Below are 27828 nucleotides of genomic sequence, written 5' to 3'. Positions count from 1 at the left end.
TATAGATGAAGACAGAAGCCATAACCAACCAAGGAAGAGGGGAAATCATGAAAATAAAAATTTTTTGTAAAAACAAAATCAATGTGCATAAAATAAACAAAGGAAACCATTAATTAGGGGGAAATGATATATCTATCTATACTAATTTCCTAATCAAGAAGAATTTCTCAATGAATGAACAGTCAAAAGATAAAAACAAACAATTCTCAATAGAAGAATTATAAACTACAATGAACAATATGAAAACCTGCTCTAGATCATTACTAAGAAAAAAAATACAAACCAAAATAATTCTGAGATTTTACTTCACCCACAGAAAAATGGCAAAGATGACAAAATATGGAGATAATCAATGTTGGAGGAGCAATGTTTAGAAAAACAGACTTATAAACACAGTACTGACTTAGATGTAAATTGGTCTAACCATTCTAAAAAAATTAATACACTAAAATGGCATCTAAAATTACCATACATTTTTAACCTAAAGATCCTATCACTAAGCACATATCTGAGGAAATCAATGACAGAAAGGTGTCACATAAATCAAAGTATTAACAGTGACATTTTTTATGGCATCAAAAAATTGGAAACAAAGTACATGGCCACTAAAGAAAAAAAAAGCAAAATAAACTATGGTACATAAATGTAATATAATGTTATTACTCCTAAAAATAATGATATGAAGAATCCAGAGAAGCACGGTGAGACTTCCATGAATTGAAAAAACTGAAGTAATCAGAACAAGGAAAACAAAGTAAAAATGACTATAAAATAAAACAGAAACAATAACTAGAAACCAATCGCTATACAATAATTAAACTAGAATTTATATAAGCATTTTAAAGGTTACAAAATGCTTTACATATGTTAACTCACTTGATTTTCACAATTTATTATTACTACTTAAAATTTATAGGGCCGATGTCAGTTTTGCAAGTTAAAAAGTTAACTATATACATCATAAAACTTCTATTATTTTTCTGCTAATGGAAAATTATTATGAAATAAGTATACATCATTAAATCACATTTTTCTTTAACTTAAATGGCCTATTGTATTTGAAATTGATGGAACAATTTAAAAATACTGTTTAATTCACATTTTTCACAAAGTCAGATATAATTCAAAGTTGACAGATTTTGTAATATTAATTTGTATTTGCCTTTAGTTACCAGATTAACTCATTAATTATTATTATGTTTAATTTTAAAATTAGGATTTAAACTCATGTTTCAAGAATCTGTAATTTTGTCTGTCTGAGGTTATTCTTAAAACATACCTTGGCAGGTGATCTTTGTGACTTGCTGAACCCTAGAAAATGTATTAGTCTATAACAATGAGACTTTTTCAACTTAGCAAGATTAGTCTCTGAATAAAAGATATCCAGTCTTGTCACCCGATCTGTCTCTGAAGCTTTTTGGAGATAATGATACCTGCCAGAACTTGAACTCCACTAGGGCCAACTACCAAGTCATGTGACCAACAAGCTAGAGAACTAGACATTTTCTCTGATCCTCATGACCTCTCAAACCTCTCTAAAATAGGAATTATGCACAAGATATAGAACAATTTTAGTTGTTTCTATAATCTAGGACATCAAGAACCCAAATAATGTAAAAACCTGATGAACTACAAAATAGGAAACAAATTCTCTAACTCCTTAAGCACTCCTTCCCCACCATCCACCGCATTCTTGGAAGCTAAGGTACCCACCCACAATTTACATGCATACAAAAAAATTTAATTCTTTACTCTAATACTCTTCTTCCTCCCACTACCTCCCAGTGTCAGGGAGATCTAAATGGCAGAAATCTGTGCAGGCTATGAAAAACAGCATAGTATCATTCAGTGCTGCAACAAAACTTGACTAGAGAATGGAGAAACCGAGGAAAAGGGGACAGGACAAAGTGTATGGCTATAAGGCACTGTGCCCAACATTCAGAAACTGGGACTGAAATATCATGAAATGCTCATTATGGAAAGAGGCCAAGTCACTTCTGAGATTTAGCTTTCAGGAAAACTGCCATCAAAGAGGAGTCAGAAAATGAACATTATACAGATTTAATTTTTGAGAATGCTTTACATATGGTTAACTCAAATGTAAAAACAACAACAAAAACAACAAAACTAAATGACCAAAGACCAGAAGAAGAAGAAAACTCAAATAAAGACCTTGAGCATAAGCAGATAAGCCAACAGGGAAAATATTAATAGCAGAAGGGTATATGGCCTCTAAATTAGATAGAGTTCAGCACCTATTAACAAATACTTTAAAGCAAAAAAAAAAAAAAATCAATCAACATCTGAGACAGAGAACTTTTTGGATTTTCAGGAAATAAAAATCAAGGTGGCGTAAAAGGGGTTAAGGACTGATAATTTAGATATTTCCTTACAAATTAATGGTGAAAGGAGTAAGGTGAATTGTTAATGTAGTATGTGGTCCTCAGAAAGTATAGAACCATGCAGGATGTTACCGTTTAAATGAGAAATAAGAATTGCAAAAGCAGAATATCTGGCACACATAGGAAATATAACTAGCAGAGTAGAAAAACCGGAATCAATGATGGCAAGTATCACTATAGAAACTAAAGCAAAGATAACTGACTGGGAATGCAAATACAAATAAGTATAAGCCAATATGGAGAATCATCTTAGTGATATGATGAGGCATAAGAGTAGGACTTTTAGGATATTTAATAATACCTTGATATGAGATTGTGATTGTCTATACTTGTCAAAGTGAGATAATATTAAATGACTACATTATAGGCAAAGCAAGTTCCAAGTATATAAAAGCAAAAAAAAAAAAAAAATAAAAATAAACAGCAAAATATTTTTTGGCTTTATAGTGTTCATATACATTCATACATTCTATGTCTTTATCATTATTAGAAGATGCTAAAAGTGATTATAAATGTTTTATTCCTGGTCTTAGATTTTTCAAAACATACCTAGTACCAATTTTAAAAATTTCAATGATTAACCCATTTCCATGAAGTAAACTAATGCATGCAGATAAATACTTCTGTAATGGGCTGAGGCTTGAGTTGATGCACTGAGGTCCCAAGCACATGAGGCTAAATAGTAATTGGACCATACTCCATTAATACATAAGCTAAAGAATGGCCCCGCCCACTCTTTGTGCAAGTTCTGATGTGTTGTATAGGAAGTTACGATTTTGGTGGGTGGAGGCAAGGGAGCGGAAAGGGAAGGAAAGAGAGACTGCTGGCTGATGTCTTGTCACAGTTGCTTGCATTGCTATCGTGACCTCCCTTCACCTCCAATCCTCCTCTGCTAGCTGGCTTCCTGTCTGCCCATATTGCTATCGTAATCCTTCTTCACCTCTAGTGAGAATAAAGATTGAAGATTTTTCCCTTAACCTGAATTCCTGACTCCGGCTGATTTTAAATACGCGGTCATCACATACTTATATATTTTTATATGTACATATATCTAAATCATCCAATGATTAATGAATATAGAGAAAAAAAATCAGAAAATAATAACAAATGTGTAAAATATTTTGATTTCTGAACAAGTAACATTCCATCTAAGAACAATCTGAAATGAAATTACCTTTAATACAATACAACTGTCATCTGTCCGAATTGCTCCAGCTCTGCACATGTATGTTAAGCTAAAAATAAATAGAAAAATATAAACTTGCTATCTGGTTTATAAATCTTTTTTTAAAAATTGTTGTTAAGGTTTCATGTGAAAATTAGGTGAATTATTATTTACTAAGAATACACCTCTTTTCCTGTATTCAATTATCAAATGGTTAAACAAGCTCAGCTATTAGCATAGACAATGCTGAGGTATAGCAAAAAGAATGAATAAAGTAAAATGTAAAGATTATACTTAGAAACAAATATACCATTAAAAACAACCCTCACAGAGAGCTTGAATTTAAATGCAGTTTAGTTGTCAAAATATGCCATATTTCTAGTCCAAAGGTATTCATATTATATAGTACATGTACATATTAATTAAATCTTTCAGAATTATGACTCTATATTATTGGCAACTGAATTAAAAACACTGGGACATTAACACTTTTCGTTTTTCCTGTCGATGATAAACATATTAATTACTATAATACATTCTGGAGTTAGGCAAATGCAATTCTAGATGAGATCTATGCTAATTTTCAACTCTATTTAAGACTAAATTACGCAAAGGAGAACCAAAAACTTCTCCAACTCCTCAAATGAAAGAAGCAGCAGTTGGGAGGTATCCAGCTACCACTGTGGAATATACTTATAAATGCATTTCCTTTTGCTTCATGTTATCTCAAGCTTTACCATTTTGCTGATGTGAGCTGCATTTCAATAGGCTTATCCCTCTGTAACATCTTCACAAAAATCTGGGGTAATAATTCTCCATCAACCAAAACTGGAAATAAAAGAAGCAAACAAGCCAGAATTTGGGAAATTCTTTTAAAATGTTATTCATTTTAAAATATAGAAAAAAGCTGATAAAGTTTTTAGCTTACCATTTACAAGAGTCATGGATACCTGGGGGTTTTCAAAGGCTAGAACAGAGAAGCATTTCAGTGCTTGCATTCGAACCTGTTTAAAAAAAGAGAGAAAGAGAAAAACAAACAAACCAACCAACCTCAAACCAGAAAGTGTACATTATTCATAGTTTGCAAAAAATGAGCTGTAATCAATTAGAATATAGGCTTATGAAGAAACATTAAATAAATATTTTGTAAAAAGGAGAACTCTACATCAAAGACCAAAACAGTACTACAAAGTACAATAAAGATATAAGCATCTTTTAAAATAGGACAATTTATATTAAAGTAGTAGAAGACATGAAGAAGTACAAGAAGAAATATTTAAAACAACCAACTAAAACAATAGGGTTTTTAATATATATATATATATATGTATATATATATATATATATATAAAATGGTAATCAACAAGTACATTTCAAGTGAGACAAATAAGAACAAGAAAGGAACAATAAAGTAAGGAGAAGACAAGCAATTTCTAAAAATAATTCAAGTTGTTCTGTATCGACTTTGAAAACACTAATTTATTAAGTTTCATATGCTACCTAGGAACTGTTGTCCTCCATAATTAAATTCTTAATATTTAATGAATTATTTTTTACACCTAGCATCTATGTTATCATTGGGATTATGAAGACTTTTGTATTTTTATAAAAGATAGATTACTCTGCCTTTTGCAAATAAGACAATTTTAATTGTTTTTATTTTTCTCCAAACACTATTTTCACTAGTGAAAACAGCAAACATCCATATGAACTATCCAAGTAAAATAGGCAATAGTTTGGATAGTTACATATATTACTGTAATATTTATAAAGGAAGTCAACAACATTAAAAATTTTTTTTACAATCTATCACTAATATAGTTTCCAGATGATTTTCATTCTATATCACAGCTGGCAATTTCATAATTTTCTATGGTATAAGCATACTCCCTGGCACATAGGAAGCACTTAATAAATACTTGTGACTGTTTGGCAGGATAGAGTAGAGGGGACAGGTTGAAGACAAATCTGAGTGGCAAATAAAACAGAAGATGATGAGAGAAGAGATCTACAAATTGAAGAATTAAAAATATTTTTTAAAGGATTGATTAAAAACTAAAAAGAATAAGATAGAGACCTGGGGTGGGGGGGGGAAGGGAGAGAACAAAAAACTTCTCTTGCCTTCCAATAAGGCATTCAATTATCTCACATCTCATTCAATTCTATCACATCTATTTATTTCATGTCTGTGACTTGGCTAGCTCTAGTAGTCTAGCATCATGAGATTTGGGCCATGCACAAAATGATGAATTTAAACAGAAAATCACACATTCAATTGGAATGATGAAATGGAAATAGCTGTAGTGACCAAAGTTCAAGAAATTCCATGATTGTTTGGGAAGAAAATATAAGGAAGGAATTGAATTGGAATTTTGAGTATCATAGATGGTTAACAAATGGTCATTCGCGTTGTAGCTATTAAAATAAGTGTTTAGTATGTGACTAATGCAAGTTTTATGCAGTCTATCATTCTTGTTTACTAACTATAAGTTAAAGTATTAGGATCTAGTATCAGAATTTACATTGGGTTAAATTAAATTGGTATCTCTATGTGCAAAAACAGACCTTTTTGTTATATAATAGAAACTAGAAACTAAATGGCTATCATTCAACAGTGGAGTAGCTGAACAAATTATGACAAATAAATGGAATGGAATATTATTGTGCCATAACAAAAGGGAAACCTAGATTTGTCTTGCTTGACTATGTTGATTTGCTCAAATAAGGTTTTTTTTTTAATTTTTGTTTTAAATAAAAGAAAGGTTATAAGGAAAAATGGGACTAGCCATGGTGATACCTTCCTGCCACACACACACACACACACACACACCAAAAAAAAAAAAGAAAAAAGGAAAGAAAAGGGGATCACTAAAACACAGAAAAAAAATGGAAAGAAGTTTAGACGACATGGAGAAGCAAGACAGCTATGAAATTAACTTGTGGAATTTATTACATGCTTTTTAAAAGGCAAATTATACCTAACAGAGATGTATAGAAATTTCTATTTTATCTCATATATGAATACATATAAATATATATATATATATATATATATATATATATATATATAGATAGATAGATAGATGCTATTTGTATATACATATATACTTTTGCGGGAAAGTATGAGATCTAGATCCTCAAAGATACCAAGGACACAAAGGACTCTTCAATATAGCAATAATTTGCACTACACCTCTAGCGACCTCAGTTAGCCTTCTTAGAAAAGTCCAGGTAAGGACCATGAACTCCTTCCAGTCCTCCATTCCGTTTAGTAATCTCAAAAGCACTAAATCTGATTTACTTTTTCAAGTATTGCCTATTTTTGTTTTAAGGTCATATTTGATGGAGAAAAACAAATCAAAAACATTAATGCCTGAAATTTCTTTAACGAGGAAGAAGCTTTTTGTTCTCTATTTAGAAACAAATGATTAAATGACTGATAGTACAAAAGGAATTATAGTTATAATTTTTAAAAATTGATTTACTGCTTATTTTAAGGGGGAGAGGAATTTAAGGTTTGAGTGTATAAAGGGAATAAGAAAACAAGAGGTAGTATGAAAATTAATGACCCTTGGATTCTGCTGGTTGCAATAGTGAAAATAGATTAGAGCTTTGTCATTACTTTTTAAATTAAGAAACCTGGAGTACCTTAGCCTCAGACTTTGTTGGTACCTCTCTTTGGTGTCATTATATTCTCATCCCCAACCTTCTAGTTACAGTCTCAGTATCCAATACAATGGCTGGATAGCCTATTGACTTACTTATCTATTCTGATGTTGGCTTTATCTCTTTCTACATTGAAATCTACAGGCACCACAAGCTACTATTTATGGCTAGGAATTTCATTTATCAAAACCAAATCAACACTTTGTCTATAACTGCTCATAGTGGCAATGTAGTTATCACATTTGCCAAGCTTAGGGTTGGCAAAACAACTGTTTGCTTTGTTCCCTCTGCACATCCTTTGCAACAACAAAGCTGCCTTGGAAAGTTTAAAGTGATCTGCATGGTTTTCTTGGTTTCCTGAAAAGCAGGATGGTGAGGGAGAGGGGGAAGAAAAGAAAAGAAAGAAAAATAGGATGGCACAATGTAAAAAACATTGGCTCTAGAAGTAGAGGTCTGAGTTCAAATCCTGAGTCTGTCATTTATTGTCTATACCATCTTGGACAAAGCACTTAATCTCTTTCAATCTTAGTTTTTTTATCTGTAAAATAAAAGGTTTTAAGGATTTGGATTAGGTGATCTCTTAAGGTTTTAATTATCTAATCTATAATCATATGATCCTTTTTGGCTGCAGTTCTTGTAGTTATTTGTCCTTGAGTCATAGTTCTCTATCTACCTCCTTTAATAATTAGCAAACCCATTTCTCAAAGAAAAACAAAGCCCTCGATCAGTAGAACCAGTTGGATGCTACAGAAAGAGTTACATCACCAATCCACAGTTAAAGAAAAGGGAACAAAGAGATAGCCTGCCTATTTAGCAGTCCTAACGTAATGTCAAGATGGCACAATCACCCTGGGTTTATCATTTCTGACAATTAACAGAATTAGAACTATGGAAACCTGAAAACAGATGATATAAAACATGGGAACAAGCAGATTCTACATAAGAATGATATAGGTGGCCTATTAGGATGTTTGACAACTTCCTCTAAAGCATTAAAAAAAACCAAACAGGATCTACTATGACATAAGTATATATTCTTGGTTTACTAATATAACATGGTTGGGAAACAAGTTGATATTATCAAGATTTTATTTTAAAATGTATTTCAGAGGGCTAATTTATTTACTTTTTTTTTTTTTAAGACTGACTAAATGGGGGCAATTAGATGGCATAGTAGATAAGGAAGTGGCCCTTAAATCAGGAAGACAGTTCAAATTCGACCTCAGACACTTAACATTTATTAGCTGTGTGACTATGGGCAAGTCACTTAACTCCAATTGCTTCAGGGGCAGGGGGAGAGGAGGGAAGAGAGAAGGGGAGGAAGGGGAAAGACTGACTAAATAGTCTAAATGCTGATTTGATTTACAATATAATTTCTCAGAAATAGTGTAATCAGTCTCAAATGTTCATATCGAGATGCTTCATGTTAGTTTGAAGAGTTATGTGGATAAATGAAAAGTTTTCAGAAATTTCCAATCCAAAGTACTTCCAGAAATGACACACCATTTTTTCAGAAGCAGCATACACATCAAGACATTTCTCGAAAGGATAGTTTGCATTTTTCATTGGTTTCAGGCCAGGAAAGACTTGAAATACTGTTGATGAAAACAGATAAAAACCAAAACCAACTTCCTGCCTACCAAAAAGTGAAAGCACTATGCAGCTGTTAAAAATGTCAGAAGGAAAGCTTTTGATAAATAATAAAATATTCATGAATACTTTTTTCACAAGGTCACTTTTTCCTGATTGCAAATATTACAAATGCAATAAAATATGGCTCTTTTCTTGAAAAGCAGATTAAGAAATAAAAATCAAGGGAAAAAAAAAGGCTGATCTAAGTTTAACATCTTACTTTGTATGACACTGAAGTTAGCAGATGAGCAATATTCTGTACGGCTCCATGATTAAATAAAATTGTTTGATGATCTGGTGCCTGTAAGAAAAGAAAATATATTTGTGCAGGCCTGATGAAAACAATCTGCTAAAATGAAATTCTGTTCAATAAGGTGTCTCATCACTATATTAATACTTTCATTACTATCTTGAAACAAGGCAAGTGACCTGTATGCAAACCCAGCACCCTTTGCAAAAGTCACATCTAACCTTTACCATTGTCAAGATATTGGGAGACACTCTTGTTTTCCTGCGCTAAAGGCCACCAAGTAGCCTGTGCCCTGAGTTTGGCATAACAACAATCCTTTGCATTCACTTTCTGACAAAAATCCATCATTACTATATTGTTGACCAGGACCAGGTGTTCTCTGAGCTTGGACAAAGACTGGACAAGCTTGAATAAGTTCTGGTCATGAAGCCTTGCTAAGAATCAAACTTGTCACATTGGTGCTATTATGTTTCATTGTCAGAACTACAATTCACTTTGTAGCTACTAGTTTAAGTATTGAGATCTCCTACACTAAAGCAGGTTTTTTCCCATCCCCTAACTAAGGGCAAAGTCCTGGAATATGTGAATAACCTGCCTTTTGCTTGCAAGCTGTGAGGACCGCATATTTAAAATCAGCCGGAGTCAGGAATTCAGGTTAAGGGAAAAATCTTCAATCTTTATTCTCAGTAGAGGTGAAGAAGGATTGCGATAACAATACAGGCAGCTGTGACAGGAAGTCAGCCAGCAGAGGTGAAGGGGGATTGCAGGTGAAAAGGGGATCGGAGGTAAAGGGCGGTTGCGATAGCAATATGAGCAACTGTGTCAAAATGCCAGCCAGCAGTCTCTACACTTCTTTTTCCACTCCCCTGCCTCCACCCACCAAAATCATCATTTCCTATACAACACATCAGGACTTGCACAAAGAGTGGGAGGGGGCCATTCTTTCTCCAAGCTTATATATTAGTAGAGTATGGTCCAGTTACTATTTAGCCTCATGTGCTTGGGACCTCAATGTATCAACTCAAGCCTCAGCCCCTTACAGCAAGCCATTTCCCTCACTTTGAAACCATTTAATTCCTGAATCTCCTGTCTCCAGCTTGTTCTATTTGGCTTTAGTCATCCACAGGTTAGAGGTTGATTTGGTTTGGTTGACACAATAGTGGGGTCTCCTTGTCAAAAACATAAGGAAAGATGAAAACTACTTTGTCCTTCTAGTAACTTCTATTAATTAAATGATTAGCACTAATGCATTTCCTGTTTATGTTCTTCATTATGGGCCCACAAAGGATAGGAGCAAGAAAAGAGGCAGCCTGGAGTCTTTAAATAAACCTCAATTAAACATGTGATAAAGTGTGGAGAAGGTGGGGTCTGGAGTCCGAAGGAACTGAGTTCAAATTTGAACTCAGACAATAACTTGCTGTTGTGATCCTGCACACTTAGCCTCAGTTTCCATAACTGTAAAATGGGATCTCACAGAGTCTCAAATGAGATAATATTTAAAAAACACAGCACAGAGTGCTGGGAACATAATAATGCTATTTAAAAGCTTATTATCTTCCTTTCCCCTTCCCCTTAATCAAGTATCATCTATCTCAAAATGAAGAAAAAAATAGATTCTGGGAGTTCTAAAATAAACCCAGACCCCAGTTAATTTTAACTTATTAATGTTATCTGTGTAAATTGCTAGTAGGAAATATTATAGTCGGTAACCATACTATTCATTCTTAATTATTCAGGGGTAAAAAAACCAAAATGTATAAGTTACATATATGTGTTTGATTTATGTCTGACTTTGACATGTTTTCCCCGCCTTATTACTGCTCTCAGAAGAGAAACATGAATGGGTAAAGAGTAGAAGAATGAAATTACTTTCTTTCAATTCAGTTTATTTTTAAGAGATTCATCAAAGATCTGGCTAAGGAAAGACAGAAATTCACAACAGCTAAATAATGCCATAGTTTTGTTCTTCCTCCATTGGAATCACAGCAAGAATCTCCTATTTTTCATGAGTGGAACACAACATACAAGGTTATGCCACTTACTGGAAATCCTGAGTAAATCATTGATAAAACTCTAATAGAGGATCTCAAGTCTGATTTTCCAGTCCGATGCTAAGGTTAACTCACTGATATTCAAAATTCCTCTTACCATTTAACAGAGGACTTGAAAGAATAAAATATGGTTTAGTATTAATAATAAGAACTAACATTTATACAATGTTAATATTATACAACTGATAATGGTAAAAACATTGTTCTTGAAATCAGGGAACCTACATTCAAATTATGGTTCTATAGATACCTGTAAGATAATTTTGCTGCACATAGTGGGGGAACTCTGGGTAAAGTATAAGACCCTTCAGCCCAGAGGGAACCTGCTGACACGTCCGGTTTGGCGCCACACCTCTCTTTGGTGTTCTCACCCTTCCTGAGAAGTGAAGGAGGGCTTGAACACCTGTGTTCTTGCTTCAAAGCAAGAGGCATTTACATAGCAGGATGCTTATAGTTAGTACTTGCTCAGTGTGATCAATGAAATAATGGTTCTCTAGTTAGCACATGCCTACTATGCTGTAATGATGTAATCATACTGAGGTATTTAAGGGCTGAGAGGACTAGAAATGAGACACTCCATCTTTGTCCAACCTGGTGGCTCTCCTGCCTCCTTCACTCCTCCACTAAGACCAAGGCTGGTCCCGAGATCCTCCAGAGAGCTTCCCTGGTGTTCCTGGGGTACTCAGTGTCCCCATTAGTAAAATAAGTGATTGGATTAGATTATTAATAAGGTCTCTCCCTTCTGATCTTAACATTCTATAATCTGTAACATTAGGATGAGCATTTTTGAAGGTGACTATTATAACAACCAAATTTTCAACTTTCATATGATTTTAAATGGTTTCTCTAAAATTCAACTCATGTTTTTTTATATCATAGTTTTCAGCTTCAAAGAACATCTATGATGAACCTACAAGGTATTTGAGAACAGAATTACTCACTCTCCCTGATATTTCTTTTCTTTCTTTTTTTTTGGGAGGGATGGGGTGGAAATAGGTTGGATGGGGAGAAGACTGGGTCTCCATATCTTCCCTAGTCTAGAAGTACAGCAATCATTCATGGGTCTGAGCCTGTAGTTGTTCCACATAGAAGCTATGATCCTATCCATTTCTAATCTAGGGCGAGACCTCTATTTTTGGGCAGTCTGAGGGTCCTTCATCCCTAGAAACTTGCCCTACTGATGCCACACAATGCAGTCTGTAGCTCTACTGAACTTAACACTTTTGAACTCAGTTTTGCTCTGCTCTGATAGTAGGGATCACAGGTGTGTGTGACATCAAGTCTGATCTCTTCTATCTTAAAAACATAAATGGCAAATCAGGAAGTTTGGTAAAACTAGGGATAGGAAAGTGAGAGTAAGAGGAAGTAGGTAGCTTATTGTACTTTGAAATAGGAAGACCAGAGTAATTTACTTAGTATAAAGGCAAAATAACAAAAATTATGCCACTCTAAAACACATAAGCCAAAAAAAGTAACTGAAATTTCTTAAAAACACATACAATTTATTTTGCTTAACTTCATATGTGCCTCCTTAAAGAGAGGTAGGAATGAAGAAGAAGAGGATGTGAAACTCAAAGTTTTAAAAACAAATGTAAAAAATGGTTTTATATGTGATGGGGAAAAAATTAAACATAAAAATTTAAAAACACATATAATTTTTAAAAAGATACTTTTGTTTTCTTTTTTCCCCCAATTCAATTTTATGTTACTTTCAGTTCCAAATTCTCTTTATTATCCTTCTACTTTACTAATCCTATAAAGAAGGCAATATTTTAATATCTTAATTTCTTTTCTCTGAATTATACAATTCAATTCTATGCGAGTGATAAGTTCTTTGTATTTCATTTGAAATCTAAGATTTTCATAATTTCACTGTAATCGGAGCATAGTTCTTTGAGAAGATCTTATTCAAAGGCTGTTATGTCAATTCACCTTCTTTGGCTATTACTTCCCCTCCCTCACTCTGCAATCTTCATGCATGATCCTCCATCTTCTATCTCTTTGCATCAACCAGCTCCATGCCTGGAATGGACTCCCTCTTTACCTGCATCTCACAGATTCCCCTTTTCTTCCTTTAATATGAAGTCCAAGCACCATGTCCTGCAAGATGCCTTTCCAAAGCTGGGTCTTTCTTCCCAAACTACCCTGTTTTCAACTATTCTATATGTGTAGATATATACATGTGTGCATATGTGTGTGTGAGAGGGAGAGGAAGGAAGGGGGGGAGAAACAGAGGGGAAAGAGGAAGGAGAGAAACAGAGAAACAGAAAGAGAGAACAAGACAATATAGGGTTGAAACCATTTAGTTCTGGTGAAGCAAATAATAACAAAAAGTTGTTACCTAATGGAATGCAACAATGCAAAATGTAGTGGTTTCAACACCTCATTTATACATATGTCTTTATTACTTTTAGTTATGCTGCATATATTTCTCTATATGTTTTTGTCTCTCCCATTGGAATATAAGCTCATTGTGAACAATTACATTCTTTGTACTTGTGTCTTTAGCACCTCATAGAGTTCTATCACACAAGACAGAATAATTGCTTGATTGTTTCTGATTCAACCAACTGGGTATGTAAAACAATTCTTAACTTGCTTAGTTACAGGTTTCAAGTATATTTTTCAAGGAGTGAAAAGAATTTCTGAGAAGTATTATTACATAATTTATAAAAATGCATTCAAATAAACAAAACTAGGATTTCCTAATACTAGAACTATATTAGCATCATAAGATGTACTACTAATAGACTGCCATACTACTACTAAAAGGCCCTCTCAGGATATACTCCAGAGATTTTAAGATAACAAGACATTGACTTAATTCACAGTTTCTGTGCCTATCACTCTGATTTGCAAGGCCTATGTGACAAAGACTATGGATCAGATCATCCAAAGCAGCACTAAAAATTGGCAGGCATTATGTAATATTTTATATTAGTGGTTTAAATAACTGAAGAGATAATTATGTTCATTTCTGAATTATGGAATATTTGAATAATGCCTTTAAAATATTTACATTTAGGCAAAAGCATCCAAAAAGCATTTAGGATTTATCATTTAAAACCTCTAATTTGATTTAGTTGCTATCACAGACACATTTTCTAATAAAGCAATATAATTAAAACAACAAATTCTTTTGTAGGAGAGGAACATGTGTAAGTCACTAGGGTAATGACAGTCATAGCTTTGCCAATGACAAGATTGAAAAATACACATTAAAAGTTTTATTATAAAAACATAATAAAAGCGAAATCATGTTGGCTCATTTTGGCATTTTTCACCTGAAAATTACATCTTTATAATTATAATTAACTTCAATTATAACCGATTATAATCATCATTATGACTACCCATATTTAAAGGCTCTAAGTTACACCTAAGACTTCAATAATATTGATTTTATTTAAAACAATGTTCTGGAAAAAAATACTGCCATAATAATATACATCATTTTAGTTATAATCATATTATTAACTCTTACAAATGTTATCATTGTAAATATAGACAATAATAATTAAACTCTTGAATTAACTTTTAACAATTAACTCTTGAAGTATATTAAAAGTTAATTCTTTAAAACTAGTTAAAAGTAATTTCAGTAGTATTCATTTTAAAGTATAGGCAAAATAACATAAGATCTTCTACAACTTTGTATAATATATTTTTAAGAAATTCTTTTCACAAATTATCACTATGATTTAGACCCTTACCTCCTCTGAAACAGACTACTATAATAGACTCCTAATTGGTCTCCCTGATTCAAGGATATTACATATTTCACATAGTTGCCCAAGTGTTATTTCTAAACCACAGGCCTGACTTCATCACTCCTCTCTCATTAACCGCAGTGGCTCTTCATTCACTTTAGAATCAAATACAAACTCCTGTTTGCTGTTTAAAACTCTTCACAACCAGATGTACTCTTTCTCACACTCAAAATTTCAAATCCCTTTCTCTTTATCTTAGTTGGACTCCATACCTAGAAGTCTCTCCCTCCTCATTTCTTTGAACCTCTAGTTTCCATTAAAATTCAGTTCAAGTGCCACCCCCTACAAGAGGTTTTCTCTTAACCTCTCAGCCAATAATGCTTCTCCATGGAAATTTACTTTTAAATGTTTTATCAACTTATTTGTATATATTTTGTTTCCTATAAATTGAATATTAGTTCCATGAGAGAAGGGACTATTTTATTTTTTTCTTTTTACGACCAAGACTTCATCCCACAAAGTGGAGTGTATAATGCTTGTTGATGACTATACAATGGAAATTATTAAAATTAAGCATTATTAAAAGCTTACTATGAGTAAAGTACTACAGTAAACATCAGGGGTACAAATACAGAAGTCAAGCCTTGCATCCAAGAAGTTTACATTCTAAAGCAGAAATTGCACATATAGGAATAGTAGCCAAATAAGGTACTTTGGGGGGCAGCTGTGAAGGCCTTTGTGAAGTATATTAACTTTCCATTTCAGGAAGAATAGTAGGAAGATTGATGATAGTGAATGGTTCCAGCACAAAAAAAAACATAGTAGGTAGGTAGGAGAACAGGAAGGAAGGGGTAAATAAAAAGGAACTTGTGGATGAAGTACCTGGATAGAGAATGAAGTAAAGGATTGTTGGGGGAAGAGATAATGCAGAAGAAGCATGACACTCCAGAGCAGAAATTGTTCATGGCATGACCTTCTATGTGTTTTTAAATGCATTCTGGGTAAAATTAAATTTGTATAAGCTTGATATGAGAGGCTTAGTACAATGAAGAAGGGTTGCCAGAAAGACCTGGGTTCAAGTCTACTTCAACGTGCCTTGTTGAGGAAGATAGTTAGATGATAGTTTGATATAAGGGGTTTTGCCTAGGCAATGAGATGGCCACTTCACTATGTAAGACAGGAGTGAAGGAGGAGAGAGTTAACAAAAGACCTGTGATATAAGAAACAAGAGAGAAGAGGACCTCTCAGCAAATGGCTACAATTTTTCAGTAAAATACAAGGAAGGGCTCTCCGTTGAGAGAATGGGGCAAGAGTCATGGGAACTTGAAGGAGAGATGGAAAAGTTTTGGAAGTCACTGACTATTCAATGAATTAACAGACAAGTATTCAACAAAAGTGAAAGTTTGTTATTATATATATATAAATAAATATATAGATATACATGGATATACGTAAATTTATATACGTGTGTGTGAGTGTGTATTTGATTGTGTATCTGTGAGTGTGTGTATGGTTTCAGAACAGAAAAAAAGATGTGCAGGAGGACAGGAAGAAAAGAATACTTAATAGCTTGTGAAACTTTTACGTGTGTGTGTGTGTGTGTGTGTGTGTGTGTGTGTGTGTCTACATATAGAGGTAGATGCCTGCGTGTATGTATATGTATGTATAAGATAGTAAGAATTAACTTTTTTTTTCCTTTTATCATCAACACTTAGCATAATGCCTACTTAATAAATGGCTTACAGATTAATGTAAAGGATTTTTAGAAAGCAATATTTCCTCTATAAATGTGACTTGATAAATTCAGATTTGGATGATAACTTAAAAGGCTACTTCAACATGTTATATTTCCAAATTCCAAATCATTCACCTTCACTTTGATAAAAGTAAACTATATTTACATCTGAAAAATCTCCTAAAATTCCTACTATAATTATCTCTACATTAGCTATTCAGTTAACTACACTATTTCCTTACATCTTATGAACCTTGTCCATTAATAAAATAGGAGTCCCCAAGTATAAATCTGATAATTATATCTATTTACAAAAACGTTATATTCAGCAAAGAGGAGCCTAGAAGTCTTACTGCTTTTAATAGAATAATTTTCATTAGCAGAAAAACTTCTTCCTATAACAACCAAGACCTATAACTTTCAAAATTCTTGATAAATGAAATTGTTTCTTCTAAATAAAGAGGCAGCATAGCATAGTTCAGAGATATCTGGCCCAAAGCCAACAGGACCTCGATTCAGTACCTCTGAGAAATACTGCTGGGAGACCCTGAACAAGTCCCTTGGCCTCTTGCAACAACTCTTGGAAGACAATAAATCACAGATAAGTTGTTCAACATTTGTAAAAGTTGCCTCTCTAGAGATTACCTCTACCAATAAATTTATAGGTCCAGTCCCTATCTCTATTATAATAATTTATCTCAGAGTCACTATCACATATTGAATAGATAGCTGAGGAATCAAAAAGACCTGGGGGAGGCCGTACTTCTGAAACACATATGGTTGTGTGATCCTGCCAGCCCACTTCATCTTTCAAGGTCTCTCTAAGATTCAGATCAGTTGCAGGTCTGCTTTGAGGGCTTCCTATAATTATGGAATCATATCAAACTTTCTATATCTATTACTTCTACTTAAAAAATAATTTCCTTTAGGAATACAAAATTTTGCATTAGAAAAAAACATTTATTATATATCCTTACTTTGCAGCAATGAGAGAAGATCTGACAAATGTACTCTTGTGTATAACGAGATCTACCAAGCAGTGCCATGAGGTGGGGAATAACTGTAGCATCCTGGAAAGTTGAAAAGGAAAATATTAATAACAGAAAGTTTTAGCTATACAATCAGTGAAAACATACTTTAAACTATAGGCCATAAACTATTTAATATCCAACATTTCAGTTTATATGATTTATATACCTCAGTGAATATATACCTTTAAGGAATAAGCCAGAAACTAAAAAAGTGAAATGAGAAAATAAACGCCAATGATTACCTATCACCTCCAGGAATAAATATAAAATCCTCTATTTGATATCCCAAGACTTTCATAACCTGTGTCCCCGTACTTTCCAGGTTTTTTACACCTTACTCCCTGTCACACATTCTTCAATCCAGTGACATTGGCCTCCGTGTTCCATGAATGAGACACCTCATCTTTTGACTTTTTCTTAATTGTCCTTCTATCTGGAATGTTCTCCCTCCACAATTATACTTAATTACTTTCCTGGCTTGCTGTATTCTAACTAAAATCCCATCTTCTATGGGAAAAACTCTCTTAATTCTAATACTTTTCTTCTTTTCATTATTTCCTCTTAATCCCTGTATATAAAGTGTTTATACATATTTGTTAGATTGTTGTCTCTCCAATTAGCTCCTTGAGGGCAGGGATTATCATTTGCCTTCCTCCCCCTTCCCCTCCCCCCCCCATCTCCAGGGCTTAGTACAGTGCCTGGCACTTAGTAGTAGTAGGTACTTGATAAAAGGTTTACTAACATTGAAAAACTCAGGGTAAAAAGGAAGAATAGAACCTTCAATGTTTGTCCTTGGAAACAATAATTAAAATAAGTTTAAATTTCATGTCTTGTAAACTACTCAGGCTTGATAAATAAACAGAACAATTTAAAAAGGATTACTAGTTTAAAAAAACCCACTAATATAATATTTTAACATAACAAAGACTTCTTATACTAAATTACATTCAAAGAAATCATGGTGTAAAAATGTTTACCTGAAATTCTTATTTTATTATTTGATAAATACTGTCAATTTTATACTGAAAGAACAGGTTACAAAAGTAGCAAAGCTTGTAAAATTCCAATTTGAATTCTACCTGCTTCAACTTGTTAGAATATGAACTAATCATAGGATAGATAAGGAGAGATCTTAGCAGAAGTATAAAACTAACTATTTTCTCTTCATTCTCTAATATTATCAGATTATTTCTACCACATTATAACTTGGTGAGCTATTTCTTTGCAACACTAAGATCCTCCCTGATCCAAACATCTTTCTAGTTCCTTATATACTGGTTGAAAAAAGTCTGTACTTAATATGTCAAGAAAACTCCTTTGACAAAAAAACTCACAAATCTATAAACAACTGAGATTTCATTGCCCCTCATGGTTTAACACAGGAATGAGAAAATTTTTTGATCAAGGGCCACTGATGAATGGATAGAGAAAAAAAAATTAGTCAAGGGGCTTATAAATGAAAAGTAATAATCTCTCCCTTCATAGAAACTACTACTTCTTCTCCTTCTTCATATAACAAATTTATTTTATTTTCAATTCATGGAACAAAACAAACATTTCCATATGATAAGCTCAATGATCTTAGGAAGGAATAAACAAATTTCTTGAGAAAGTTGTTTATATACATAATATTTCCAACTTGCTTATTACCCCCACTTTCTTCTTAACCCTGAAACAGTGTTTGTTTCCACTAAAACTGCTCTCCCAAAGACTATCAATAATATTTTAATTATCAAATTCAATGCCTAAAACTGCTTTAAAAAAATCTTAACCTTCCTCTGAAACAGTTGTCATTAGTGTCAAAAAGGAATAAGAATATCATGGGTGACATGTTGCCTTGCTCGTGAATTATATTTAGTGAGGCAGAGTCCAGATTCATCAAAGTCTGGTGACAAGACAGAAGTCAAGACAACTGGTGATGGCTTGGAATGTAACGGGTGACCTCAGTGTCTCTGCTGTCTGACCAAACGCTAAGCACTCCATGGAGCCTGCTTCAGCCACTTCATGGCCACTGGCACAGACTGCTCTCATCAGTCCATTCCACCAAGCGAAGTCTTCACATGCTAGGGGTGAACATCATTCTAACTCACAGGTCTGAGCCTGTCAGTTATTCTCATTTACTTTCTTTCTTTCTGCTGAGGTAATTGGGGTTAAGTGACTTGCCCAGGGTCATACAGCCAGGAAGTGTTAGGTGTCTGAGGCCAGATTTGAACTCAGGTCTTCCTGACTTCAAAGCTGGGGCTCTATACATTGCACCATCTAGCTGCCCCCTGTCAGTTACTCTCAACCTGTCTGCTGAGAGTTTTAGCAGCATGTGCCCACTGCACATGTTACAACTTCTTGAAAATACAGATGAGAGTTGCGTGGCAAGTGAACTCCAAAGATGAATGAGAAGCCCTGCAAAGGACTCAACAAACAGGCCTTCATATCAAAAGTGCTAGGCATTCGGAACACCTTATATATCTCAATTGACACTATAAACAAGTACTCTCAGGTATTTTTCTCCAAGTTCAAATTGAAAGGGGCCATTCAAATCCAGTTCACAAAACTATATAAACTAGCTCATATATCCACCCATCTTGTCTATAAGGAGAGCACAAGAGCTTTTGTCACATATATTTAATATTATGACTCCACTTTCCTCTGAGCTAACATTTTCAGAAAAAAAAAAAAGAAACAAGGTTAGTTAGTTTGGTTAGATGACTTTATGTTTTGTGAATATCAGGTCTTCCCTTTCATAAACTAATCATTTAAGATATTCTAGAATTTTACCAGGAGATGAATCAAACTTTCTAACAGTTTGCAGACTCAATCCTCCTCTTTCTTGAAAATCTTTTTTGCACTTCTGTAGCCTTGCAGCTCTGTCTCTTTCTGAATGATCCTTCAAAGATCTCTGAGAGTAGCTCAGTAATACCACCTGCCAATTCTTTTCAAAAGACTAGGATGTTGTTCAACTGAATGTGGAAATCTAGTCTACTTGATGGCAGCTAGGCACTCTTTTAACATCTTATTTATCTTCAATTTAAAGTCCTTACCACTTTTTGTTCTATCCTTCCCAATCCAAAGATCATTGTCCTTATTATCTAATCCAATTCAGACAACAGTGCTATCTTTCTTTTATTCTCTAAAACCAGGTATTTAAGTTCCTCATTATCAATTGTTTTTGAAGAGAAAATTCCTCTCCCAAGTAGAATAGGACCATCTCTACAGCTTAGTTTTTAAGAGTTGCCCTGGGAACTGAGAATTTAATAATTAACAAAGATCACTCAGCTGGTCTGCGAATCAAGAAGTCAGCCCCATCTTCTTGATTCTGAGTCAAGTTCTCTATTCCCTCTGCCTCTCTGCCCCAATATAACTATAAAAATTAGTTTTTGTGGTCCTTAGCATTCATTGTCAGACTCAGTTTCTTCTTGACTTTACTTCTGATACTGCTTTATAGGAACATGCTACTCTTTTGTACTCACCCTTGAATATTTATCCTAGTTTTCTTTGTATACATGTTCTAACACAATTTTTAATATAAATCTGAAGCTGATGATTATTATTAATCAAACAAACATATGCAGTAAGAAATAAAAATCTAAGCTTTTTAAAGTACAAAGGTTATAACCTTTGTATAATGGAGACTGAGGCATGTGCAGCATATATTTATGCTTGGTTGATACAAACATCCTATATGGAATATATTTCTAGGATAGTGATGATAATATATAATGGATGCACCTTTGGGAAATTTGTGGCGGTATACACATTCTCTAACTCGTTCTGTTCTGCTAACCACAAGATTAGATTAAGAGAAATCTAAAATCTAAATCTAAATCTAAAAGACTGGCTAGACACCTAGAACTAATATCTTCAAAATGTCATTAGCAACTAGAAATTTGGTCATTTTTCTCTTTGGGTGATCACTCTTTGTTTGCCTCCTTCATGGTTGATATCCAGTAACAGAGTGTAAAGGGAGTCTGAGCATTCTCTATTTAGGCTGACATGTGGTCCTATTTTAATGGGTTTTGGCTCTGTTGTCTCATCATTTAATCTTTTCCATTTTGGTTAAAGTGATGGGAGACTTCGATCTTATAAATTCTGAAAGGTCAGGAGAGTAAAGATCTTGACATTTCAGAATCCCAGATTCTGAGTTTTGCAGCCAATTCTAAATCAATGCTCTAAGAAGTAAAGAATGACTTCTGTGACCGAGCCCAACAGCAGTAGCAGCATTTGGACATTAGCATGATCAGAGCGATGCTTTTTAAGGATTAAATATTTCTGAACCTATTCTCACCAAAAACTCAGGTGGGATAGAGAAGAGTGTGTACCCGAGGAAATGTTTATATTTTTGTTCTTATTCTCTAAAGTAAATATCCCTTTCAAAAGCTAATTGATGTCAAATGGTTAAGTGTAACTAGGGTACTATTCAGTAATACCTAACAGTGGGGGACATAACTGGTCTGGGGCTCAAGTCAGGGCATTAGAGAAACTTAACTCACCCCCTTTTTCTCCTCCCCTGAAAACAGAAGGTTACAGTAACATTTTAGAGTAGAAAAATGTTTATACCTCCCTTTTCCCCCAATTTGCTCAGTATATTTTTTTTATTTTTTAAAGTTAATTCTGGTTAATATGTAGACAGTTCTGGTTTTGTTGGTTTTTACTTTGCATCATTTCACTAGGCATCATTTCTGTCTTTGTATGCTTCATTATTTATAATTTCTGTAGTCTCATAACAGTCCATTGCATCAATGTATAATAACTTTGTTCATTCTCTAAGAAGATATACAGGTCACATCTAGTGTTTTGCTATGATATATATGTTATGAATATAATATACAAATAGGTCTCTTCCCTTTTCTATGAAAAGCAATAGAACTAGGTAAAAGATTGTTAATTAATTTTGTGATTTCTTGCAGTATACATGGTCATATAGTTCTTCAAAATATTTGTACTATTCTTGTACTATTGTCTATAGATCCCTCAAAAGTCTTACATATGAGAAGCTACAATTCCACTTAATATGCTCCTACAAACCTACTAACAATTTTTTTTTTTGGGGGGGACTTTGTTTGATATTATAATGAATGTATGGTGGTAGCTTTTCTTGATTATGTTTTATTATTAGAGCATTTGAACATCTGTTAATATAGTTAACAGTTCATTCTTTATTATTTAAAATGACTGAATATGACTGAATTTCTCTGTATAACCATACTGATATTCTTAAATTATTCCTCCTTCTTAGAATTATTTCTGCTTCTGTCTTAACAATTTCATTCTTGAAAGCTTTCTACTTTTGGCACAAGCTTCCTCTATAAAATCTTAGAATCCTGATTATTACTTCTCTGAAGCTTTTAAAATCTGCTTTTCTAAAATCTAAGTTTTATGTCAGACTATACTAATTTTTCTTTTCTTCAATAACTTGTTTTCATAGCCACTAGTTCCTCCTTGAGAGTCAGACTTAGGTCTAAAATACCTAGTACTTAATTCTACTTTTTGAAGGAAGAAATTACCATCAGGTATGTAATTTGTTAGTTGTTTTGCTTCTGACAGAGAGAGAACGCTCTGGCACATATCCAGATAGCTGAAATACCTTATCACTAAAATGTGATTTGTTTTGTATTTCTCAGACTCTTTATTCTGATAAAGGAGTGTGTAGCACACAAAGATAATATCACTTGTTTTTGCCTCCTTTGATTCTCACCTAACTTTTCTCCATGTCGTCCTATTTGGGGTTACTGGATTTCCATAATGGGTACAACTTGTTTAAATTAAAAACAAAACGCATTATTAAGAGAAACATTACTTCACACTATGTTACTTTGTTCATTTTCAATTAAGGTATACCTTTCCAAAGTCACTGACCAATTATAAATCTTACCCTAGCAAGTCTCAAAAATATTTGTGAGGTAAAGTTCTTTTTCACATTAATATCTCTCTGCTCTTTTTATTATCTGTTCTTTGTGAATATGTAAAAAAGACACATAGATTTTGCTGATGACTCTAATCTGGGATATTTTCTTCTATAAACTACTGATTCTCTCTTCTGCCATTCTTCTCACCTTTGATGTGATATGCATTATGGTAACAGACTTGACATATGTGATCCCTCTTAATCAGATTTTTAAGCCTCTAGGTAAATGTGTTTTTATCAAACTGTTAAATATAGTCTATCGCTGACCACCATCCCTATGTTGTTGAACTATGGTACAAAAATCCAATTTCCATTGTCAGATACAATCTATTGTTAATTTATTAAGTCAGTTTTTTTCTTTTGAATCCTCTATTATCAATCAGCATTAATAATGAAAATAACATTTATGCTTATAAGTATTAACGTTTTTCTTAGAACTTCATAATTCTTATCAAAACTTCCCAGATTCTTTTTGATGGTATCCTTTTCCCTTTAGGAATCACTGGAAATAGGTAACAACCATGAGACAATAAAACCATTCCACTGTTTAACTCAGTTTGACAAAGATCCCTCATCAGGGAGTCATCTACCATCACTACTTAATTCTGACTCTTCATGGATTGTCTCTCACTGAAGCTCAAGGAGAAGTGTTTTTCATGGTATACAATTTGATGTCCCCCTCTACAGAAAGATACTCAAATCTATTACAGAGTTCCAAATACTAGCTGGCCATTCTTCTTTTCCTTCTCTTTGTCAAAATCTCCTATCCCCTAACTTTCTGATGCTGTCAAAAAGCTTTTTCTTCCTCTTCATATACCTTTCTTATATCCTCCTTGAATTATTTCTTCCATTCATCTTTGTATCATTTTATTATTCCTGATAGCCTAGGAGTTGTATTTATTTAGCCCTTTCACTTTTTAAAAATATAGGACATGTTGTGAATAACCAAATGTTGATACTGGAAGAAAGAAAAACACAGCATACTCTGCAGGTCAATGCCAAATTCTCTTTGCCTATAATAATTATTCGAATAGAACTTCTGTCTACTTTCTGCTAGCTCTTTTATTTAACCTTTATGGTAACACCTGTGATATTGTCTCCTTATCATTTTTGCTGCACTCAGACGAAACTAACTAAACAACTAAAACTTTAAGGTAAACTTAACCTGTTTGCTAGTGATCCAAAGTCCAAATTCCTTAATTTAGTGTTCTAGATCCTCTATAACCTAGACAACTTTTCCTTTCCAGTCTTATCATCCATTAGTTCCCTACAGAAACCCTTAATTAATTAATTTACACTGTCCTGAGAAAAGACATTGCACATTTCTTTCTGAGTCACTGTTCATAGTGGTTTAATTATATAATACCCTTCGTATTTTTCTAGCTAAGACTTAACACCATTCAAAATCCAGTTTATTTCTCTGTAAAGTCTTTCTCAGCTGATAGCAATATCAATTCTTTTTAATACTTCCATAACTCATTCAAACCTAATCATAAATAAAACACAATTACAAAGCAATGTGTGTTAGTTTTTTGTGCCTATTCATTTTAGCTCCCCTGATTTTCGTATAAGGTCTTTAAGGACAAGTATTATATACCCTTAATAAATCCCCATAGTGTCTAGTAGCATTAAGTGCAAAGCAGATGCTCAACAAATATTTGGGGACAAAATATTCTGAAGAACTATGAGGAAATACGCCTTTTTCTTAGATACTAAGTTAGTTACATAAAATTAATGAAGAATTTTAAAATCTCTAAGACAGTTAAATTTATGCTATTAGAACTTAGGTTTTCATCTTCACAAAACTTACTGTGTAAAGTAGCTCCTCTGGGGTGACCGGACTAGTAAAAATGGTACGAAGGCATCTAAGGCAAGCTTCAATGAATTTCAAATCTTGTGATAGCAATCCTATAAATAAAAAGTGGGATCACTGTTCAGTTTTAAGATTAATTTATTGAATTAAAAACAGAAAAAATATACTAAGATGCACTACCTTAAAATTAAAAGTTCAAGATTAACATACCTTGCAGCAAGGCAGGAATAATATGACAGTCCAGAAGAGACTTGACATTGTTTTCAGTACCCATAGCAAGACTTCCCAACACGACTGCACATTCAGTTTTTAACTCTGTGCTTGAAGTTTCTTGCTGAAGCAGATATAAGAGCCTAAAAAAATTTTTTTTAAATCTAAAAAAAAACTTGAAGAACATGAAATATATTCTCTATCAGATTTATAAAGAGGTGAACAATTTATGAATAAACAAAAGGGTACTGGGAAGTGTAAAATGGATAATTTTGATTACATTAAATTAAAATATTTATACAAATAAAACCAATGAAGCCAAGATCAGAATAAAAGCAGAAAGGGGCGGGGGAGGGGGGGGGGGGAGATTTTTGCAGACAATTTCTCAGATAAAGATTTCATATCTCAAATATATAAAGAACTTTGCCAAATCTAAAAGCAAATGTCATTCCCCAATTAATAAATGGTCAAAGAATATGAATTGGCAGTTTTCCAATGAAGAAATCAAAACAATTTACATTCATAAGAAAAAATGCTCTAAATCATTGCTAATTAGAGACATGCAAATTAAACAACCCTGAGATATCAGTTTACACTTATAAGACTGATTAAAGTAATAGAAGGGGGAAATGACAAATGTTAGAAGGCATATGGAGAAATTTGGAAATTTGTTCTCCAATTTGGAATTCTGCCCAAACAGTTATAAAAATGCCTATACCTTTTGACCCAGCAAACCATTATTAGATCTGCTTCCCAAGATGATTAGGGAGAAAGAAAAAGAACCTTCATATTCTAAAATATTAATAGCAATTCTTTTTGTGGTGACAAAGAACTGGATGTTACAGGGATGCCCATCTATTGTCTGTATAAACAATCAAAATGTATTACAAGTAACAAAAAACAAAAAGGCATTCACAAAAACATACCTTGGAACTGCTCCTAGAACAATAAGGTTGGCTTTCTGTTTGTTGTTTCCGATTACAGCATTTTTCATGTCTCTAAAATCAGAGAGTGAACTATGTTAAAATATGAGAGAAATTTATCAAATGGTTCTATTAGTAGAAAATTCCTATAGCAGCAGCATATGTTTGACAAAGTGTTCATACACACACTCACTCTCTCTCTTTCTCTCTCTCTGTCTCTCTCTCCCATATTCAAAAAAAGTATTCTCTTTTGACTAGTTGACTTAATAGAAGAGATGGAGAGGGGGTATAGAGGTATCTCAACATAAATAAACTAAAGGTGCATGTAATTGCCTAGTAGTACACTCTTTAGTATATAAAAGATAGTCATAATATCTTTCTTTTCTCTCTCTTTCTCTTTCTCTCCCTCCCTTTTCTCTCCCATCTTCCCTTTCCTTTCTCCCTCCCCCAGTAAGAAAAGACATCCAATGTAGATTTCAAATAAAAAAAGGGTTCCTCACATATGATAGAATCTTCCAGATACTATTTGTGAATGACATTTGTTTTGACAGCAACAAACTCCAAAATACCACAAAACATGCAAAAGTGTTCAACACAGCTATCAATACAGAGGACAAAAAAGAAAAATAAATTCCTTTTGTCAACACTGTGTTATACAGTATAGGTACAAAAAACAACTCAGAATATGTAACTTGTATAGATAGTGCAGGAAGATAATTAAATAGGCCCAGTATTTAAGAGGACAAGCTTCTACTTTTGAGAAACTGTGCAGTGTTTTAAATGGTTCTAATATTCTCCTTTAATAAAAGGATTATCTTGGTAACATCATTATTCTTCCACTGATGTTATATGTCAATCTTCTTGCAGGTCACTCAAAGGACTTTAAGTAGGTAGAAATATAACAGAAATGAAAAATGGCTCAGGAGAAACAGTGCAAACAATATAATAAGAGCTGTATTTCCAGAAAAAAAAAAAGGGGGGGGGGAAGGTTGATCCTATACTGAGTTGCAGAGATGGACATCCCACAATCTCTATTATATCAGGAGAGCTATGGGAAAGTTCCTACCATGTTAAGTAGATTCTCCTGACCTTTCAAGTCCTCTTTGGTGTCTCTGGATTGAGACGTTTAAAAACTGCCAGTACTAACATTGATTCAGAGGTTCCTAGACCCATTTCTACTTTACTGGCATGGGATAGAAGCTGCAATGGCGTGGTCTGCATCAGGACTGCATGTTGGACTCCCATCTTGAGTCACAGACCTTTTCTGCTGATCTTCTAAGTTGTTATTGGCTGGAAAATGTTTTCTGTCTTTTTGGGTATCCTAATGCGCTAAAATTTGTT

The 27828-nt window shown here is 33.5% G+C and overlaps 1 protein-coding gene across 3 annotated transcripts in view; it reads right to left on the bottom strand.

The window, feature by feature from the left end:
- ARMC8 (armadillo repeat containing 8) overlaps window positions 1-27828 on the bottom strand; it is a 114571-nt gene that overhangs the window by 52119 nt on the left and 34624 nt on the right. For all 3 annotated transcript variants that reach the window (XM_051985612.1, XM_051985610.1, XM_051985611.1), the window contains 8 exons: window positions 26491-26562; window positions 25565-25707; window positions 25352-25449; window positions 17589-17681; window positions 9086-9166; window positions 4496-4571; window positions 4305-4395; window positions 3577-3637 (listed from right to left, as the gene is read on the bottom strand). In XM_051985612.1, coding sequence (XP_051841572.1) covers window positions 3577-3637; window positions 4305-4395; window positions 4496-4571; window positions 9086-9166; window positions 17589-17681; window positions 25352-25449; window positions 25565-25707; window positions 26491-26562 — 715 coding nt within the window. The remainder of the gene's footprint in view (window positions 1-3576; window positions 3638-4304; window positions 4396-4495; window positions 4572-9085; window positions 9167-17588; window positions 17682-25351; window positions 25450-25564; window positions 25708-26490; window positions 26563-27828) is intronic.

The sequence above is a fragment of the Antechinus flavipes genome, chromosome 3 (genome assembly GCF_016432865.1).
Source record: "Antechinus flavipes isolate AdamAnt ecotype Samford, QLD, Australia chromosome 3, AdamAnt_v2, whole genome shotgun sequence".
In the NCBI taxonomy this organism is placed as follows: domain Eukaryota; kingdom Metazoa; phylum Chordata; class Mammalia; order Dasyuromorphia; family Dasyuridae; genus Antechinus; species Antechinus flavipes.
Note: the sequence above shows the minus strand (reverse complement) of the source record. Positions and strands in the feature narration are given on the sequence as shown.